The sequence below is a fragment of the Rhipicephalus microplus genome, chromosome 2 (genome assembly GCF_043290135.1).
Source record: "Rhipicephalus microplus isolate Deutch F79 chromosome 2, USDA_Rmic, whole genome shotgun sequence".
NCBI classification, from domain to species: domain Eukaryota; kingdom Metazoa; phylum Arthropoda; class Arachnida; order Ixodida; family Ixodidae; genus Rhipicephalus; species Rhipicephalus microplus.
In genome coordinates this window covers 289,827,642-289,844,975 of record NC_134701.1, presented here as the reverse complement: position 1 = coordinate 289,844,975, position 17,334 = coordinate 289,827,642, and the positions used below count along the sequence as shown (strand labels likewise).

General features: G+C 47.5%; 1 protein-coding gene across 1 annotated transcript in view; it reads left to right on the top strand.

Moving 5' to 3' along the window:
• The first annotated feature begins 2,352 nt into the window (after positions 1-2,352).
• LOC142795397 (uncharacterized) overlaps positions 2,353-17,334 on the top strand; it is a 42,141-nt gene continuing 27,159 nt past the window's right edge. Inside the window, exons 1-3 of the mRNA XM_075886049.1 lie at positions 2,353-2,379; positions 5,196-5,488; positions 14,576-15,024. Of these exons, the coding sequence (XP_075742164.1) occupies positions 2,353-2,379; positions 5,196-5,488; positions 14,576-15,024 (769 nt within the window). The remainder of the gene's footprint in view (positions 2,380-5,195; positions 5,489-14,575; positions 15,025-17,334) is intronic.

Genomic DNA, 17,334 nt, shown 5'->3' with positions numbered 1-17,334 from the left:
TACGGATGCTAAAATAAATCACTGTTTTGGTTTGGTGAAGTTTGGCACACAGAACAAACAATAATCTGGCCCATGAATATCAATGTGGGCGGCATGCATATTTGTGTGCGGTGTCCTGCCGGGGAGTAACCGTTGCGTGACGAGAGCATTTACAGCGGTTCCTCCTTCCGTTGCTCCCTTACAAACTTAAGACGAATACAGTTGCTCCCCCATTCTCGAACAAGTCGGCCATCTTGTTCCGCTTGGTCTTTTCGGAGAGTAACAGTCGGTCTGAAGGAGTAAAAACAGCCGTTGCTCCCATTTTGGCCATTTTTGGCTTAGAGCTTAACATGTTAAAGAATTGAAAGATGGGTTGTTGGTGCGAATGCATTTTTGGTTACAACGGGAAAACGACAAAGACGGTGCTCGGTTGGGTCTCTTCTGTCTTCCGCCTTCGTCGCTTTCACGCGGTAACTAAAATGCTAGGAAATAAATCCTTGCTTCAGGATAGAAGGGTGGGCTAGTTGGTATAGTTCATATTTATTCGTTCGGCGTAGTGGGAGCACGGGACCAGTTGTTAGCGCTCGTGCTGTGTGCCTCTTTGTCTTTTGTGTGTGTTCCCGCGCTCCGAGTTCGCTGAATGAAAATCCTTGTTTGTCTAATCGCATAATCATAGCGGGAAACTGCACTGACACACAGGATGTCAAGCTTTGCGTTAAGCCGTGCGCAGTGAATAGATGCCTCGGCTACATTGCCGATAAGCTTGGTCAAGACAAGTTAGTCACAATCAATACTGATTTGTACTCATTGATACCAAATTAGCCGCCGGATTAAACCAGGGTATGTGTATAAATATATCATAGCATATCCACAGAGTGAATGAGGATGAGTGGGGCGAAGCGTCCATCCATCCGTCTGTTCATCCGTGCATGCGTCCGTGCGTAAGAGCTCCATGACCAGGTTATGTATGTCATGGCCTATACGACATGCATGACAAGGTTTTCGCGTTCTGATCATCTATCTCTTATCATGTCGTGTAAATTTTGGTACTCAACAAGTTAGTAGAACCGATATTAGAGCTCCATGACAGGGTCATATATGTCATGGCGTCATGACATGCATGACATTTTAAATGCGAAGCATTTTTAGCGAACTTCGGCGACTTTGAGGGTATCTATCTATCTATCTATCTATCTATCTATCTATCTATCTATCTATCTATCTATCTATCTATCTATCTATCTATCTATCTATCCCCTTACATTTCAGTGGTCTCGTGGTCACCCTTTTAACTTGACGTGAACCAAAATTAGCATGGGAAGGTAAGATGGTTTCACGGATATGGTGCGCTCGTCAAGACATGAATAATGTCACAATCCCGACGCGTACGTCGTCAAACACCTGCCACCAGACAGGGGCACATGCCCACGGGCGGGTATCTGCCGCTGGTATGCGGATATGGGTCATAAGTTATTGACACTTAGTATCTACCCAGGAACGACGATAACACTCAAGGGCGCATTTAACGCGCGAGCGTTAACAAATACCCGACATTGGTAGCGTCAACCCGACAAATGAAAAAATGAACGTCAGGGTCGCAGCTGTAATCGAACTCAAGCATCCTGCTTGTGAATGAAGCATTTTACCGCACAGCTAGCCCAGGTCTCGGAACTACTTCTCAAATAGACGCTAATCTTCGTGAAACGTCAATATTGGTTGCAGTGCTGCCTACGCAATTTTACACACATTACATATGTACAGCTTTTATACACTCGTCACGTCGGGTTAACGTCGATTGGGGTTACTTGTCATGCGCTGATGTTGATTTATGGAGCATTGTACTGGGCCAGTACACTCGCGAGCATCAACGCTTCGTATCACCTTCTGGTGTTGCTAATAGGCATGTTACAGTTGGCATCGGTGCGCAAGAGTGAACAACTGGTTACATAAACATGTGCAACTCTTCAACATATGTCTGTGCATGCAACATTTGTAATTATATATAGCGTCACTTCATGACGTGTCGCTCAATAAAAAAATGGCAAGACACTCACCTTGCATCCGCATGCTTCTCATAACGTCGATTCCCAGGTACGTGAGATCTGCCGTTTTTTTTTTTGTGTTATGACCCCTCATTTTTTTATATTGCACTGTTATCATACACTGTCCATTTTGGCATGCATAAAGTAAAAAAAAAAACAGCCGTTAAAACATTATGACTGTGTCATGTTTGTCATGGTGCACATGGCATGCGTGACAAAATTTCCGCGTTATGACCAGTCATTCATGTTATCCATATGCACCTATTGCGCCGTGTCAATTTTGGCGCACATTCAGTTAATAAAGCGGCCCTAAGAGTTCCATGACCGGGTTATGTATGCCATGGACTACATGACAAGCGTGAGTAGGTTTTCGTGTTATGACCAGTCATGTATATTTTTCGTCATTTTTTATCTTATCACGTTAATTTCGATATACATGAAGTTCATCAAATGGCCACTGAATATATAGTTTCTTCACCATGTCACGTATGTCATGGCATACATTAAAGGCGTGTCATGTTTTTATGTAATCAGCAATTATTTATGTTTTTCGCATACTCTCGTTATGCCAGGTCAATTGTGATACTCCTCAACTAAGTCAATCAACCGCGAGAGCATGAGGATCTACGCAGCCAGTCAGAGAGACAGATAGATATATACGCTCCAAGTACCTTTATTTTGCCATCAAATGCTTCGTGCGTAATTATTAGTGCCTAATCTATTTGTTACTAACATCATATTGCAAGCCCTACTACCAAAAGTGATGAACGAAGCCAAATTACCACGCACTTTGTTGAAACCGATCCTTCTCGGCATGCAAGGCAATGCCAGCGATCGCGAACTTTCGAACCAATATGGCGTCCATAAAGCAGTGTCTCCACCCTGTTCCAAAGGAGCACATCGAAGCACCTTAGCCCCGTATTCTAGAACGCCCCTTCACTCAACGCTCCACCCTCACTTGATGGATGGATGGATGGATGGATGGATGGATGGATGGATGGATATGGCTGTACCCTTTAGATCGGGCGGTGGCTAGCGCCACCAAGCCGTAATACCTAATGAACCAAAAACTATATTTTTTTCTTAAAAAAAGAGTTTGAGGATTCGTACTTTGCAGTGAAGAGTTTAATTTTCACTCGTGCCTTGACTTTAGCCACCAATCAGATAACCTCCTTCTAGTTAAGTCTACCCGCTTAAAGTTTATTTTGCCCTCCCGGTCCCTAAACCCCAGTGCTTTGAAAAACTCTGCGCCATCATCCTGAACTATAGGGTGAAGCCCTTTACAGAACATTATCAAGTGTTCGGCAGTTTCTTCTTCCTCTCCACACGCACTGCATACTGTGTCTACCCCTTCGTATTTGGCCCGATATGTCTTGGTTCGCAGTACTCCCTCCGATGGGATGCCTCCGATGGGAGCCGATGGGAGCGCCATCTCAAGGCAGGGCAAGTCACTGCATATCAGTGATAATTTGCTGCTATTCTTGAGTATCACAGCGCCATTTTCAGCCGAGCAGCGGCGCAGGTCTCAACTCTGTCAAGTGAAGGGTGTAAGTCGAGCCGAGGAGCGTTTGTGAATACGGGGCATAGTCTCCTTTCTCTCGCGGTGCCGCCAATGTGGACAGCGTGCAGCTGGCTGCTGAGCGGAGGCACCGACGGGCGGGACGCCGCCGCGGCATGCTTCCCGCCAGTGTGCACGTACAGTACCTTAACTCGAGTATTCATTGTCACGACCCGCACATCAGACACTTTCTTCAGAGAACACCCGCGGAAATGTGGGCGAGTTGGTGATAGCTTATCTTACACATTTTGACAAACGCAAAACAACAGTCATGTATGGAAGAAACTTAAACGCACGATTGTATCCCACCCTGTCTATGGACTCTTCCTCCTGTGAACGTTGCCTTGCGCTTTCTGGAACGTCTAAATCCATCTTCAGTCAACACCTCTAGCACAAACTGGACTGATGCACGGATAATTTAATATATTAATTCATGAATTGCTCAACTATTTTTTTCATGTAATCATAGAGTGGCCTCATCATCGGAGCTTATAGCCTAACGAATCTATTTCCGCAGAACTGTCTCAGATCCTTCAAGAACGGGCGCAGTTGCAGTGATTCATCGAACAGTTATTCGCCTTCTTCTCTCGTCCCCCTAACGACTGCTTTAGGAGCTACACAGAGAAGGATCACTTGGGCCATGAACATTAGTGTCAATTCATCAAAGGGAACTGCGGCGCTAGTGTCTATGAGAGCTGCATCGCATGGCTCTCAAGCTAGCATTGAAATGATGGTTAGTAGACAGACTTGTCGAAGCTTCGTTCATCAGCTCTGTCTGGCTCCGTTCAGCCTGAATCCGCTTTGTCGCAGAAGCTCAGCATGTGTTAGGCAGTTTTATTTCACCACCTTAACAGCTTTAGGCTCACCAATTAAAATCGGTTCACTGAGTTCTCGATGATCTATCCTTTTTTTTTTCAAAAAAAAAAACGCCAGAACAACAATAAACAAAGCCACTGCAAGCACGAATATTTGGTAAATTAGTGTACTACCCATCGTTTCCACTGGGGCGAAAAATTGAGAGGGATGTAAATAATTTAATAATAGGAACTTTCAAGTCCGAGTGAAAGTCGAACTCGGGGCATTTGCGTGTCGAGCAGGTGTTCCACTGCAGAGCCACGCCATTGCGGCAAACTGTCTTGAAAAAAAAAATCGCAATGTGAATGCCATGTAGTGAAATGTGTTTCCTTGAGCATGTCTAATATTTTATGGCATAATCCTAGAATCACACCAGGTTTCAAACTAAGTGAATTGCGCAACGAATGGGAGGATTTAAGCTGCCCAGCCGTTACAAAGTGTGCATATGCGCCAGTGCACATGGTACTTTACGGACCAGTAGCAGGTACATTGTCAATTCGCAAAAAGAAGGAACTGATTAGTGGCCCATTAGCAACTATACATTCAGCAGGCAGTCTAGGATAGTTCGAAAGGGTTATGTGCACAAACGTTCCTTTGCTAGTGGCACGGTTTATGACTATGTGCACGGGGCCCGATTACGCAGTCACGTTCTGCTCTTGAAGGCAAAGCTTCATCGTCCTCCAAGCTTCTTGCCTATAGAGGGTGACAAAATGGTCGAGCGTCTGAAGGCAACGCGGAGGTTGTGTTTCCATTTGTTGCAGGCTGTGGGCACAAAGTCTGTGAAAACGGTGGGCTACGCGACCTATGTTGCGCACGCTTCCGGTCGAGAAACTGCGTTGCTGCTGGACGACGATGATGCGGACTGGGAGAGCCGTTTCAGCATGGACACGCTGAAGAGGGAGTGCATCGGAAAGAGCGAAGGAGGCGGAAAGAAGATCGACAGAAGCAGCAGAACGCGTGAAGGCAAAGGGAGAAGCCCGAAGGCTAGCTACAAACGTAGAGCGGTCAGCAAGGAAGGCCTCTCGGAAAAGATCAAGGACAGTGTATCAAGCAGGTAAGTAAGGACTGCACGACTATTGGGGACGCAGTGTCATGTTTCAGTTCAGGGATGGTATAATATTTCCGTGAAAAAGCATCAGTTGTTCTTTTCCATTGACGAATTAAAAAGGCCATGGCTCATTAGGAGCTTTCCCGCGCAATGAGTGGCTAGGACATGCCTAACGTATATGTGGTTTACAGCGGAAATTCAATCGTTGATTGATTGATTGATTGATTGATTGATTGATTGATTGATATGTGGGGTTTAACGTCCCAAATCCACCATATAATTATGAGAGACGCCGTAGTGGAGGGCTCCGAAAATTTCGACCACCCGGGGTTTTTTAACGTGCACCCAAATCTGAGCACACGGGCCTACAACATTTCCGCCTCCATCGGAAATGCAGCCGCCGCAGCCGGGATTCGAACCCGGGACCTGCGGGTCAGCAGCCGAGTACCTTAGCCACTAGACCACCAGGGGGGAAATTCAATCGTACGCATGGCTACCAGTGTCTCAGCGAAGCTTTAAAGTCGAAGCTTGTAGTTTGTGTTATGGCTTATAGTCGTGACATATTATATTTCATGGGGACATACTTGTATTTCGATTACGCTAAAACAATGATACTGTAGTTATAAAGCACCCGAAAAAACACGGACAGATAAAGACGTCATACAAAAACGTGCTCACTTGTAACAATGTTTATTCCGGAAACAGAGAACCACACATATTGCTTTACGGCCGTTATGAGCACACACACTTAACTAATTCCCCTATCTTTACTTAGATAGGCTAACTCTTCAGAGGAGACGGCAATCGTCGGATTAGAATAGTTATCTGCCAACCTACCAATCCTTCCATTTTCGATTATTTCGTGGGATAGCTGACATCTCCTGGTACTGACAATTGAAAATTCATAAAAAATGGCCATGTGCATAGTATGAACATCGGTACATTCACTAACACCTGAATCCGTATAATACATGCAGGGGGCATCGGGGGACACACCTTTTTTTCTCTTTTGAACAGTAGTGGTGTTCCTTTAAACATTCGTGTGAGCACCCTCCACTCTGACCCATATAATTATTGCCCATGTCAATGAAAGATTGTACACAACTGCATAATTACATTCTATCAATTTATTTTTTATGCTTAGTTCTGCATTCCTACTTGGCTAATTAAACCATGCGGCATTTAGTGCGGGCCGGACTTGTATATGGGCCGACTGCAAGCAAAACGTCACTTTCGTAGCAATCGGAACCACCTATCATATACGCTTGCTGCTTTATTCACTTATGCCCATGCATAGCAAGAGGATATATATGTGAAACTTTTCCATTCTAATAAGCAGTTCATCTCCTTTCTTGGGTTCGTTTTTTTTTTGCACTAATATGTCTCGGTCACTTAAGCGCGACAAAACTGACCAACACTTAAACCTTTTGAAAACCCCAGCTGGTCGAAATCTCTGGAGCCTTCCGTTACTTACTGATTAACACATCGTGGTTTTGGCATAGAGTGTAAAAACGCAGAAATGATTTTACAGGTGAAGCACCTTAGAGTCGCACAATGTCCGGCCGTTGTCATCGAGGCTCTCCTCAGCACGGGTCCAAGTCGAAGCGCTGGTGCAGAGCATCTGTGTGCAATACCTACAGAGCTTACACATACCATATATATGGTTTAAAAAACAAAAGGCCACAACACCATAAAGAACACCGGCATTTAACCACCCATCAATCAAAGCATAAGAAAGAGCAAGAACGTTAACGTAAACAATATAAGAGGTTGTTAACCTGACCAAAATGAAGACCACAACACCATAAAAGTGGCAAAGCGGCAGCGCCAACGACACGTGAACAAACCGAAACACCTGTGAAGACCAAAAAAAAAAAAGGGGGGGGGCATCGCAAAGCTGTTAACCTGATGAAACCAAATGTAAGGCCCCGTAAAAACACCAACATTTTTTTCATCGCACCGCATCTTTTCATCATATATTCATCATATAGGAGTACCACCATCCAGCGGACATTCAAAGGAATAAGCGAGAGGTGGCTAGCTACTACTACTACTACTACTGCTACTACTACTACATACATCGACGACGCACGACCCACATCTTAGGGAGCTTCGCCCTAAAGATTCACACCATCTTCCCAAAGAAAACCATGATGGGATGCGAAGCAGCAGTGTTGTGCACGGATGGCGTCATGGGTTGAAGGCACTAACGGAGGTGCTGCGGTGAGCGCTGGAATATTTGTGAGGGGCGGTAGCGGAGTGAACGGCAGGTGTAGCGGATAAACGCACGAGTTGGCAGCTGCGGGCGCTACGGCAATCGCGTAGCAGGGGAGAGAGAGAGTGACGCCAGCGCGCACAGTGAGGGAAGCGTGACCTACTTGGCACTCCTCCAACACCTGCGGTGAGGGGAGAGCGTTGGCGCGTTCGTGTGGACGCATGGAGCAACAGCGTTACACAGGCAAGTGAAATAGCTGCTTTGCATCAAAATGTTTAATTCACAACGTATGTACTGTAGTGAAGAATATGAGTGCTCTTCGGATAGGCAGGAGGTATCACTCAGTCTGTGAAGAAGACGACGTTTGGTTGGTTGGGTGCACAGGCTTGTTCCGCCATTACCACTTGACTTGTCGTGACCGCTCTCCTGTCTTATAAAAGAGTGCCGCTCTAAAACGCCTCATTTTAATTGGTGAAGAAGCCGGAATAAGATCACGCGGAAAGATGTTTACCCGCTACCTCGCATAGACGATGCCCTTGACTGCTTACAAGGCGTGGAGTTCTTCTCATCACTAGATCTGCGCTCAGGTTATTGACAGGTTCCCATGGCTGAGGCTGATGGCCCAGGACGGCTTTCGTTACCCCCGATGGCTCATACGAATTTAACGTCATGCCACTCGGGCTCTGAAATGCACCTGCCACTTTCGAACGCATGATCGACAACATCCTCCGTGGCCTGAAATGGCAGACATGTCTGTGTTATTTAGACGATGTCATGATATTTTCAAGCGACGTTTCAACGCATCTTCAGCGCCTCGAGACAGTGCTTACTTGCCTCACCTCCACCGGTATACAGCTCAACTTGAAGTGAGTGAGTGAGACAACTTTATTGACGATCCGGCATAAAGGGGGAAGGGGTAGGGGGATTAAAGTGAGACACTAGCGTGCTCGGATGTCCCGGAGCAGCAACCTACTCGCGTCAAACCCGTGGGGGCGCCGCTTTCGGCCGCTGGCGTTCCAGGATGCTAAGCACGTGCTGGACCACGTCTCTTTGATTGCCTGGCTCTCGGCTGATAATTTTGCTGCTTATGGCAGTTGGCATTACTTCTTGGTTGCCCGGCGGTGGTGCACAGTCCCAAAGGAGGTGTCTCTGGGTGGCTCGCGCCTTCTTGCACCCTTACCGAAGCACATGCATCCACAAGTACACCAAGAAAGAAGAACGGCGAGAGCCACGGCCCTCACAAAAGGTCACGCCAACGATCCGCGCGCGTACTACGTGGACGTGGCGAAGTATCCCCACCGGCCAAATACGTACGCAGCAGCAGTCATCGCAGCAGACACTGGAGTACTCAAAACGTCGGGAAGCATACGGTGCAAGTCGCCCACGCAAGCCGAGGAGTTTGCAATCGCACTGGCACTAGCGATCTCGGATTGCCGCATGGTCCTCAGCGACTTGAAGACGGCAATAGCCAACTTTGCTACAAACAACGTCCATGGAACCATTGCAAGAGTATGTTCAACTATAGCAAGACCGGAAACCAACATTACCGTCAAGTGGTTCCCTGCGCACGCCGGGGAGCTGGACGTGGGCCCGAACCGCAACGAGGAGGCAGATACGGAGGCACACGCGCTAACTAGCCGCGGGTCTCTGTCAACGCATTCCTCGGAGCCGCAACGACCTGATGCCGAAGACGGAGAGTATTTTATCACAACCTACGCCGACGTTCTGCAGTGGTACAGAACGAGCAGACGCCTCTACCACCGCCTCACCGAGACCTACAACGCAGAGAAGCAGCCACACTACGGCAGCTGCAAGTACAAGCAATATGGATCCCCGTCTGGGCAAAGCACGTTTGCCCGGAGGTTTACACCACTGATGTATGCCAACACAGCTCAACTTGAAGAAGTGCTGCTTCGGCGCTCGAAAACTCCTAATTTTGGGCCATGTTGTATCTAGAGATGGCATTCTTCCGGATCCGACGGAACTCCGTGCCGTTGCCGAATTTCCTAAGCCGAACACCTTAAAGAAACTTCGCAGCTTCCTCGGTTTATGTTCATATTTTCGTCGTTTTATTCGCAACTTCGCCTCCATCATATCACCCTTGACTGACCTTCTTGCCGGCAACAGCGACCTTTCTAGTTGGTCGTCAGCTTGTGATGATGCATTCGCCACACTCCACCACCTTCTTACGTCACCTCCTATACTGCGACATTTCGATCCTCTTGCCCCGACGGAAATACACTCGGATGCTAGCGGAGTTGGTCTCGGTGCTGTGCTCGCCCAGCGTAAACCCGGATTTGATGAGTACGTTGTCTCTTACGCCAGCCGTGCACTCACAAAAGCAGAAGCCAACTATTCAGCCACCGAACAAGAGTGTCTAGCCATCATATGGGCCATAGGCAAGTTTCGACCCTATCTTTACGGGCACCCATTCCGCGTGTTTACAGATCACCATGCATTATGTTGGCTCTCCTCGTTAAAAGATCCCACCGGCTGACTCGCCCGTTGGGCGCGCTTCGGCTACAAGAGTACGACATTAACGTAATTTACCGATCTGGGCGAAAACATTCCAACGCAGACGCTTTGTCCCGATCACCTCTACGTTGTAGTGACAAGTCGCCGTCTTCGCCTGCCCCCGACATATCTGCACTTAGTGTCAGCGACATGCTACAGGAGCAAAGAAAAGATCCTTGGATCGCTTCACTTATGAACTTGTTGAGTCGATCTCCCTCGCAAAATATCCCTAGAGGTACGCGCCGTCAAATACAGCACTTCGTTATCAGAGATGATTTGCTATACAGACGAAATTATCTCTCTGAAGGACGCCAATGGCTCCTAGTTATTCCCAGACGTCTCCGCTCAGACATATGCGCCTCCTTTCACGCCGACCCACAATGCGCCCATGCTGGAGTGTTAAAAACCTACACCCGCTACTACTGACGTGGAATGTATCGCTTCGTTCGTCGCTTCGTACGTTCCTATCTCGCTTGCCAGTGCCGGAAGAATCCCACTCCAAGTTCTCCAGCTTCACTACAACCCTTACCTTGTCCTGCCCGATCGTTTGACCATGTTGGTTTTGATCTGTATGGACCTCTTCCAATTACACCGGCTGGAAATGGCTGGGTAATCGTCGCTATCGATCACCTTACGCGCTCTGCAGAAACTTCACCACTCTCTTCTGCATCAGCCAGCGACGTCGGTCGTTTCACAATGCATCAGATCATTTTACGTCACGGTGCACCACGTGAACTCCTGAGTGACCGAGGGCGTGTGTTTTTGTCGGACGCCGTCGAATCGCTTCTCAAGGAATGCCAAGTCATTCATCGCACCACCACCGCATATCATCCTCCAACTAATGGCATTACAGAACTATTCAACCGTACATTAGGAGATATGCTGTCGATGTACGTCGCAACCGATCACTCCAACTGGGACAGTATTCTCCCTTTTGTAACATACGCGCATAATTCTGCTGTCCAGACAACCACTGGTTTCTCTCCATACTTCCTCCTTTATGGTCGCGAGCCCTCTTGCACGCTAGACACCATCCTTCCTTACCGCCCAGATGTTGCTGAGTCGACAACGATGTCACAAGCTGCTGAATACGCGGAAGGGTGTCGTCAGCTTGCCCACTCCCTAACAAGTGCTGAACAGACGCCAGAAACGCCACCGCGATAGCCCGACGCCTCCTGCTTCTTATTAATCGGATGACATTGTCTGGCTTCGCATCCCTTCAACCAGCCCTGGTATCTCAACGAAACTGATGTGTAAGTATAACGGCCCTTACCGTGTGGTTAAACAAACTTCACCCGTCAATTACATCGTGGAGCCGCTTGCGCAACCCCATGATCAACGACGCCGTGGACGTGAGACCATACACATAGACCGCCAAAAACCGTATTACGATCCCTCTATTGTCTCCTGCCCATGAGTCACCAGGATGGCTTTTTTCCGGAGGGGAGGAAAATGTAGTGAGGAAGATGAGTGCTACTCGGATAGGCGGGGGGTATCACTCAGGCTGTGAAGAAGACGACGTTTGGTTGGCTGGGTACACAGGCTGGTTCCGCCATTACCACTTCACTTGTCATGACCGCTCTCCTGTTTTATAAAATAGTGCCGCTCTAGTGCCTAGTTCACACTGAAACATCCGCTTTCTACAGCGACCGAAATTCCCCTGCCGCCGAAACACAGCGTCGTTCGCACTGGACGCGCCCCGCGCCGCCGAATATGCCATCTACTACGGGGCGAACGCGGGATGGATGCGCTGTCACCTGGTTGTTGTCGCGGCTCGCAAATGCTACTACGCTATCCGGTGGTGTATACTTCGACGATTCTCGTACGCAAGAAGCAAGAAAAGACAGTACTGCTTACTTTGCTGGCAAGTGGCTGTCTTGTAATGCACGAAGAGCAGAAAAACCACCGACGCCAGCGGCGTTGGGGGGTTCGTTTTACTTTGCAAGACCGCAACAAGCTCGGTCACGCCCACAGCAAGCTCGGTCACCCCTTTCACGAAATACAGAGGCGAAGTAGGCGCAGAGTAGGTGAAACTCCCGTTGGTTTCAACATTCAGTTACGTGCACTGCAGCATAACAAGTGAGTAGGGCTTGGCCGCCATTTTTCAAAATTCCTTGACTAGCGCTCCTAGTGGTCCGCGGTGACCGATTCGGCGGCAGACGCCGCCAAAATCGGTCCGAGAGCGATCGGCGCGGAGAGGGCCCTTTCGGCGGATCTCGCCGCCGCCGAACCGGATTCGGAGCACTTTCGGCGGCCGGAATGCTCAGTGTGAACGCGGCCTTAGATGCCTCATTTTAGTACGAAATGTGGACGAGGAAGCAGCCGACGCTAGATGCGCCGGCCTTTTGTAAGCGCCGATGGCGGTGGTAAAAAAACGTTTATTTCAGAAAAAGTATACTAGAGAGTGCCGACGTGGCCCATCGGCGTGCTAGAGTGGCAAGACCCTATTCCGGGACGCCATTGGAGCTGGAAGCTGCCCGTGCGCGCTCAACCAAGGAGCGTTGTGCAGCCAAGGTAGAGCAGCCGAGCAGGTGCTCCTCCCAAGCCTCTCTAGTTGGGATAGGAAAAGGGGATGCTCGATGATGTAGGCGCCGCTCCGCTGTTCGGACGCGCGCAGCACCTCTGACGCTTCTGTAAACGACGCGTCGAGTGTCTCTTTGAAAGGCCCGAGCAATGAAGGGAGATCACTGTACAATTGTTAGCACGTTCTGCACGTTACTGCAGGTGGGTCGCATATATCGTTCTAAACAATCAAAAACAATAAAGTTAGCATTTTAGAGACTTCTTATTCTGCAAACAGTAAAGTGTTGAAAGAAGTTGGCAGGTAGATGAAATGGCCGATACAATCTGGTTAACTTACACGGAATACGAAAGTTTACACAAGTGGGAAGGGCACGATATCACACCGTCAACTAGTTTGTAAAGAAATAACCAGTCAGCGCGATTTCGTCGGAAGTGAAGTGATGGTAATGGTAATAATCTGGCAGAGTTGGAACTAGATCCAGAGAGATTTCTAGCGAAACGATGATTGCAAATAATAATAATAATAATAATAATAATAATAATAATAATAATAATAATAATAATAATAATAATAATAATAATAATAATAATAATAATAATGAATTGGGTTTTATGTCATTAATCTAGGATATGATTATGAGAGGCAGCGAGGGGGAGGAATTCGGAAGTTATGAATACCTCGAGTTCTTTAACGTGCACCTAAATCTAAGTAAACACGGACCTTGAGCATTTTACCTCCATCAAAAATGCGGCCGCCGTGGCCGGAATTCCATCCCGTGACCTGCGGCTGAGCAGTCGAGCATCACAACCACTGTAGCATTCTGGCGTTTTACACAGACGAAGAAGGTGTAAACACCTAGGAGAGACGCAGATTATTTGAAAACCCAACACAAACGTTACAAATGAACTTATGTCAACACGTGCAACACGAATTTGGATGAAGGGATCAGTATACTATTGACACTGTGGACGTGGTATTTTGAGACTTTATTGTTTGCAATACTATAGTAGCACAAAATGTCAAGAATAACAACACACATTGTGTCTGATATAAGGTTGCGCAACTGCTTTGTTGCATACCGAAGCGGAGTGAATAGCTAACGAAAAAAAAAGTCACAGCATATCCACAGAGTGAATGCTGATGAGTGGTGCGAAGCGTCCGTCCGTTTGTGCGTCTTTCAGTTCATCCGTTCGTGCTTCCGTCCATCCGTCCGTCTGTCCGTCCATGCGTCAGTCTGCGCGTTCGTCAGTCCATCCGTGCTTCCGTTGGTCGGTGTGTACGGAAGCACGGACGGACGCAAGCGAGGTGTGCAGAGCGATTATTCTAACACGAAACTACAAAGCTTTTAGAGCAACGATTAACAGGAATAAATGGTCAGCGTACAATCTCGATGATCTCCAATTTATAAATAATAAATAAATAAATATATAAATAAACGCGCTGCGTGGTTTCAACTGCGTGAAATTCAATTCGTTTCTTGACGCAGACACCAATAGCATTCTTGTGCTCTTTTTTTTAACTCTCTACAATATTAACCAAACAGACCACAACGGATTCCCTGTCTGCGGATGCTAATGTTTCATAATTTTGGATCCTATGTAGGCTGGAAATTAATGCTTCTGTGCACTTTTAAATTATGGCTTGCATTGTCGGAGAAGATCTTGCTTTAAATTCGCGATTTATTGATTTACGCATTCAAAAAAAGCGCTGCCTGCTAAGACGGGTAGAAAACGGATGGCTTCAGTCAGATTTCTGACTAGCTGGCTTTCTCGTAAGCTGATGCGCATTTGACGTGCCATATTATTGAAATTGCTGTCCTATCGAATGGCTCTGTCGACAGCTCCTTCATGACGCCAAGAGGGGAAGCTAACCCGCCGTTGGAGGACGATGCACCAGTCAGCAGGCAGCGCGGTGGCCCGAAACTTGCGAGTACAGCCCATGGTAAAAATCGATCGTCGAAAACGCATGGCACCCCAACTTGGAAATCTTCCAAAGGGAGCGACATAATAAGGCAGGGCAGTGTGGACGACGCCAAGAACAGGGACAAGGCCAACACTGCGCAGAAGCAAACATCGAATGACGAGGAGGCCGCAGAACATACGAGAGCCCTTCGTTTCAGGCCGCACGGTCAGGAAGGAAAAGGTCAGGAGACGAAGATCTTACTGGAGACGAGGAGCTTCAGCAAGGCGACCACACCAGCCGCATCATCCCCGCAGCATGTCCTATTCTCGCACGTCGTCTACCCCGCACCTTCCATTCCAACTTCTTGTGGTCATGCCGCGGAAACGGGTAAGCATGCAAATGATAATGGCCTCTCGGTTGTGCAGTGGTATCACGGCTTATCAGCTAGATGTGTCGTCGGGAGGCAGGCCTGAGGTACATTCACACTTGGCCTCAAAAGTGGCAAAATCGAAATACGCGCGCTTTGTAGGCGCCTGGGCAGCGAAAAACCATGCACGCAGTGACCCCGATTCGAAAAAGAAAAGAAAAAAAAAAGCTGACAGGTTGCCTCGTGCAATCAACTAAGGCGATTCAATGATGAAAACCTTTTCTACTCTGTCGGTGTATGGACCCCTGCGAAAGCTTGAGGCACGTAACGTGGTTTATGCGCGGCCTCCAAAATCGACCCCGTCTTCTACCGAGCGACGATGCCAACGCGTCGTGTGATGCCACCGTGGGACTGTTTGCACCCTTCGCGTTTCAATTCCGATGGTAAATTTTCGCGTCTGGTGAGGCGTCTATTATATCATTCCAGAGGCTATAGGGGGCGTAATGGTAGGTCAAAATGGCGGATGAGACGGTGATGAGGCGATCTCGCAAGCGTCTCGACTAGCAGAGGACGCCAGGCCCTCTAGTTTCGCCTTTCGTTGCGCTTGCCCTTTTCATGGGGAATGGTCACCCTCGTGGCTTGATGCTATCGTCTCGATGCGGTGGAGTTTGTGAGGGGAAAGGGGCTCTATGACGAATTATACGCTTCCCAACAATGCGTGTCACAGAGGAACACGTGGTCCTGGGCCCACCGCAATGCGTCAGTGTCTCAGTGCGTGAAGGCACGCACATGACTACCGCGAAACCGTACGTCGAACTGCTTTGCAGATTGTTATCACCGTGTGCCAGCTTCGGAGGCGGGCCGCGTGGCACCGCCTACGTTGCTGGAATGACCGAATCGCCTTGGAAGTTTGTTCGAGGCAAACATTTTGACCCTGCGAGAGCAGAACTTCCTTCTGCTACACGGTAAGCCGTACATTGGCAGCATTAACATGTAGACCACGTGGTGTACACGAATTCAAAATAGCGGCCAAGAAGGCTCGACTTGGCAGAATGCGCAGCAGCAGTGAATCAGCGTTTTCCTACATCGCCTATATATCTTGCTTTTGCAAAGACAGGCAAATCTTACACTGCCGCCTCCTGCGTGTATGCTTAGGCATCATAGAATGAAATCTTCGAATTTTACAGTCGTACAGTCATCGCATGGCAAAAAAAAAAATATCTGGGAGAAACCATTTGTGCTTGCCACTTGGTTTTTTTTCTGCCCTAGCTCTTAGGCAGCCAAGCGAACGGAGTTCGGGCGAGTTCTGCCGCCTTTGTCACTTCGAGGCCAAGCGTGAATGCGCCTTCAGTATACCAAGGAAGATTACCGAATAAATAAAACAGCTTGAGGTTTGTGGAGTGCTTGACATCTACTTATGAGTAAGCTGAGAAAGGAAAGCCTTTTTTATGGCAGAGTGGTCCAGTGATCTGCCAAGGAAGACCATTTAATTCGTTGATGCAGCGCACAGCGACAATTAAGCTACAAAAGGGGAAAATAGTTTGACAATACCACCTTTGCACTCTATTTCATTAACTAAAAAAAAGAAAAAAATGCTAGTGTTAATGTATATACAGCTTAGCACGTGTAACAATGACTTGCTGATACGAAGTTAGAACATTTTACGTCGAACTTCCGAAAAAAGCATCAAAATCACCTAGTTCAACTGATTTTTGGCTTACACAAATCTCTTTTCATTAATTGAATTGTTGCTCTCTCTGGTCAGCTGATCCCTGCGATTCGAAGGCGAGACATTGCTGCAGTGAGTAGCTGTATGCAGCCGCGTTTCAAGGAATGCCATTTAATATGTGAATGAATGTTATTTGTTAGGGACCTATGGCGTTCCTGGTGTGGTTAGTATTCCAAAAAAAGTGTTAATGCACAGGCCAGTTTGGCTGATAAACATCTTTCTGCATGACATAAGCAATAGTGCCCAACGACAGTCTCTATTAATTAAAAAGCGCAATGAACCATGCACATTTTTTATTTTGTATGAAATTTATCTCAGCCTTGTGTTTGTTTTATTTTCACCACTCAAATGACAGCTGTATTGACATTTTTTTGCACTCTACTCAATACTGTGTAACTTTAGAAACCGTGTCAAAAATATGTACCATTGCGTTTTGTGCTCATAGTGTTTACTGGTGTGCTTGCTTTACTGCAAGGGTGGCCCGACCTATTCAGGAAATTATGAAGCCCTTAGTCGGGTTGCTCAAGGTGATTGGGAACAAATATGTATTGAATAAACCAAACCACACCGATTTACTTTAGCGAATATTTGGTGATCTAGT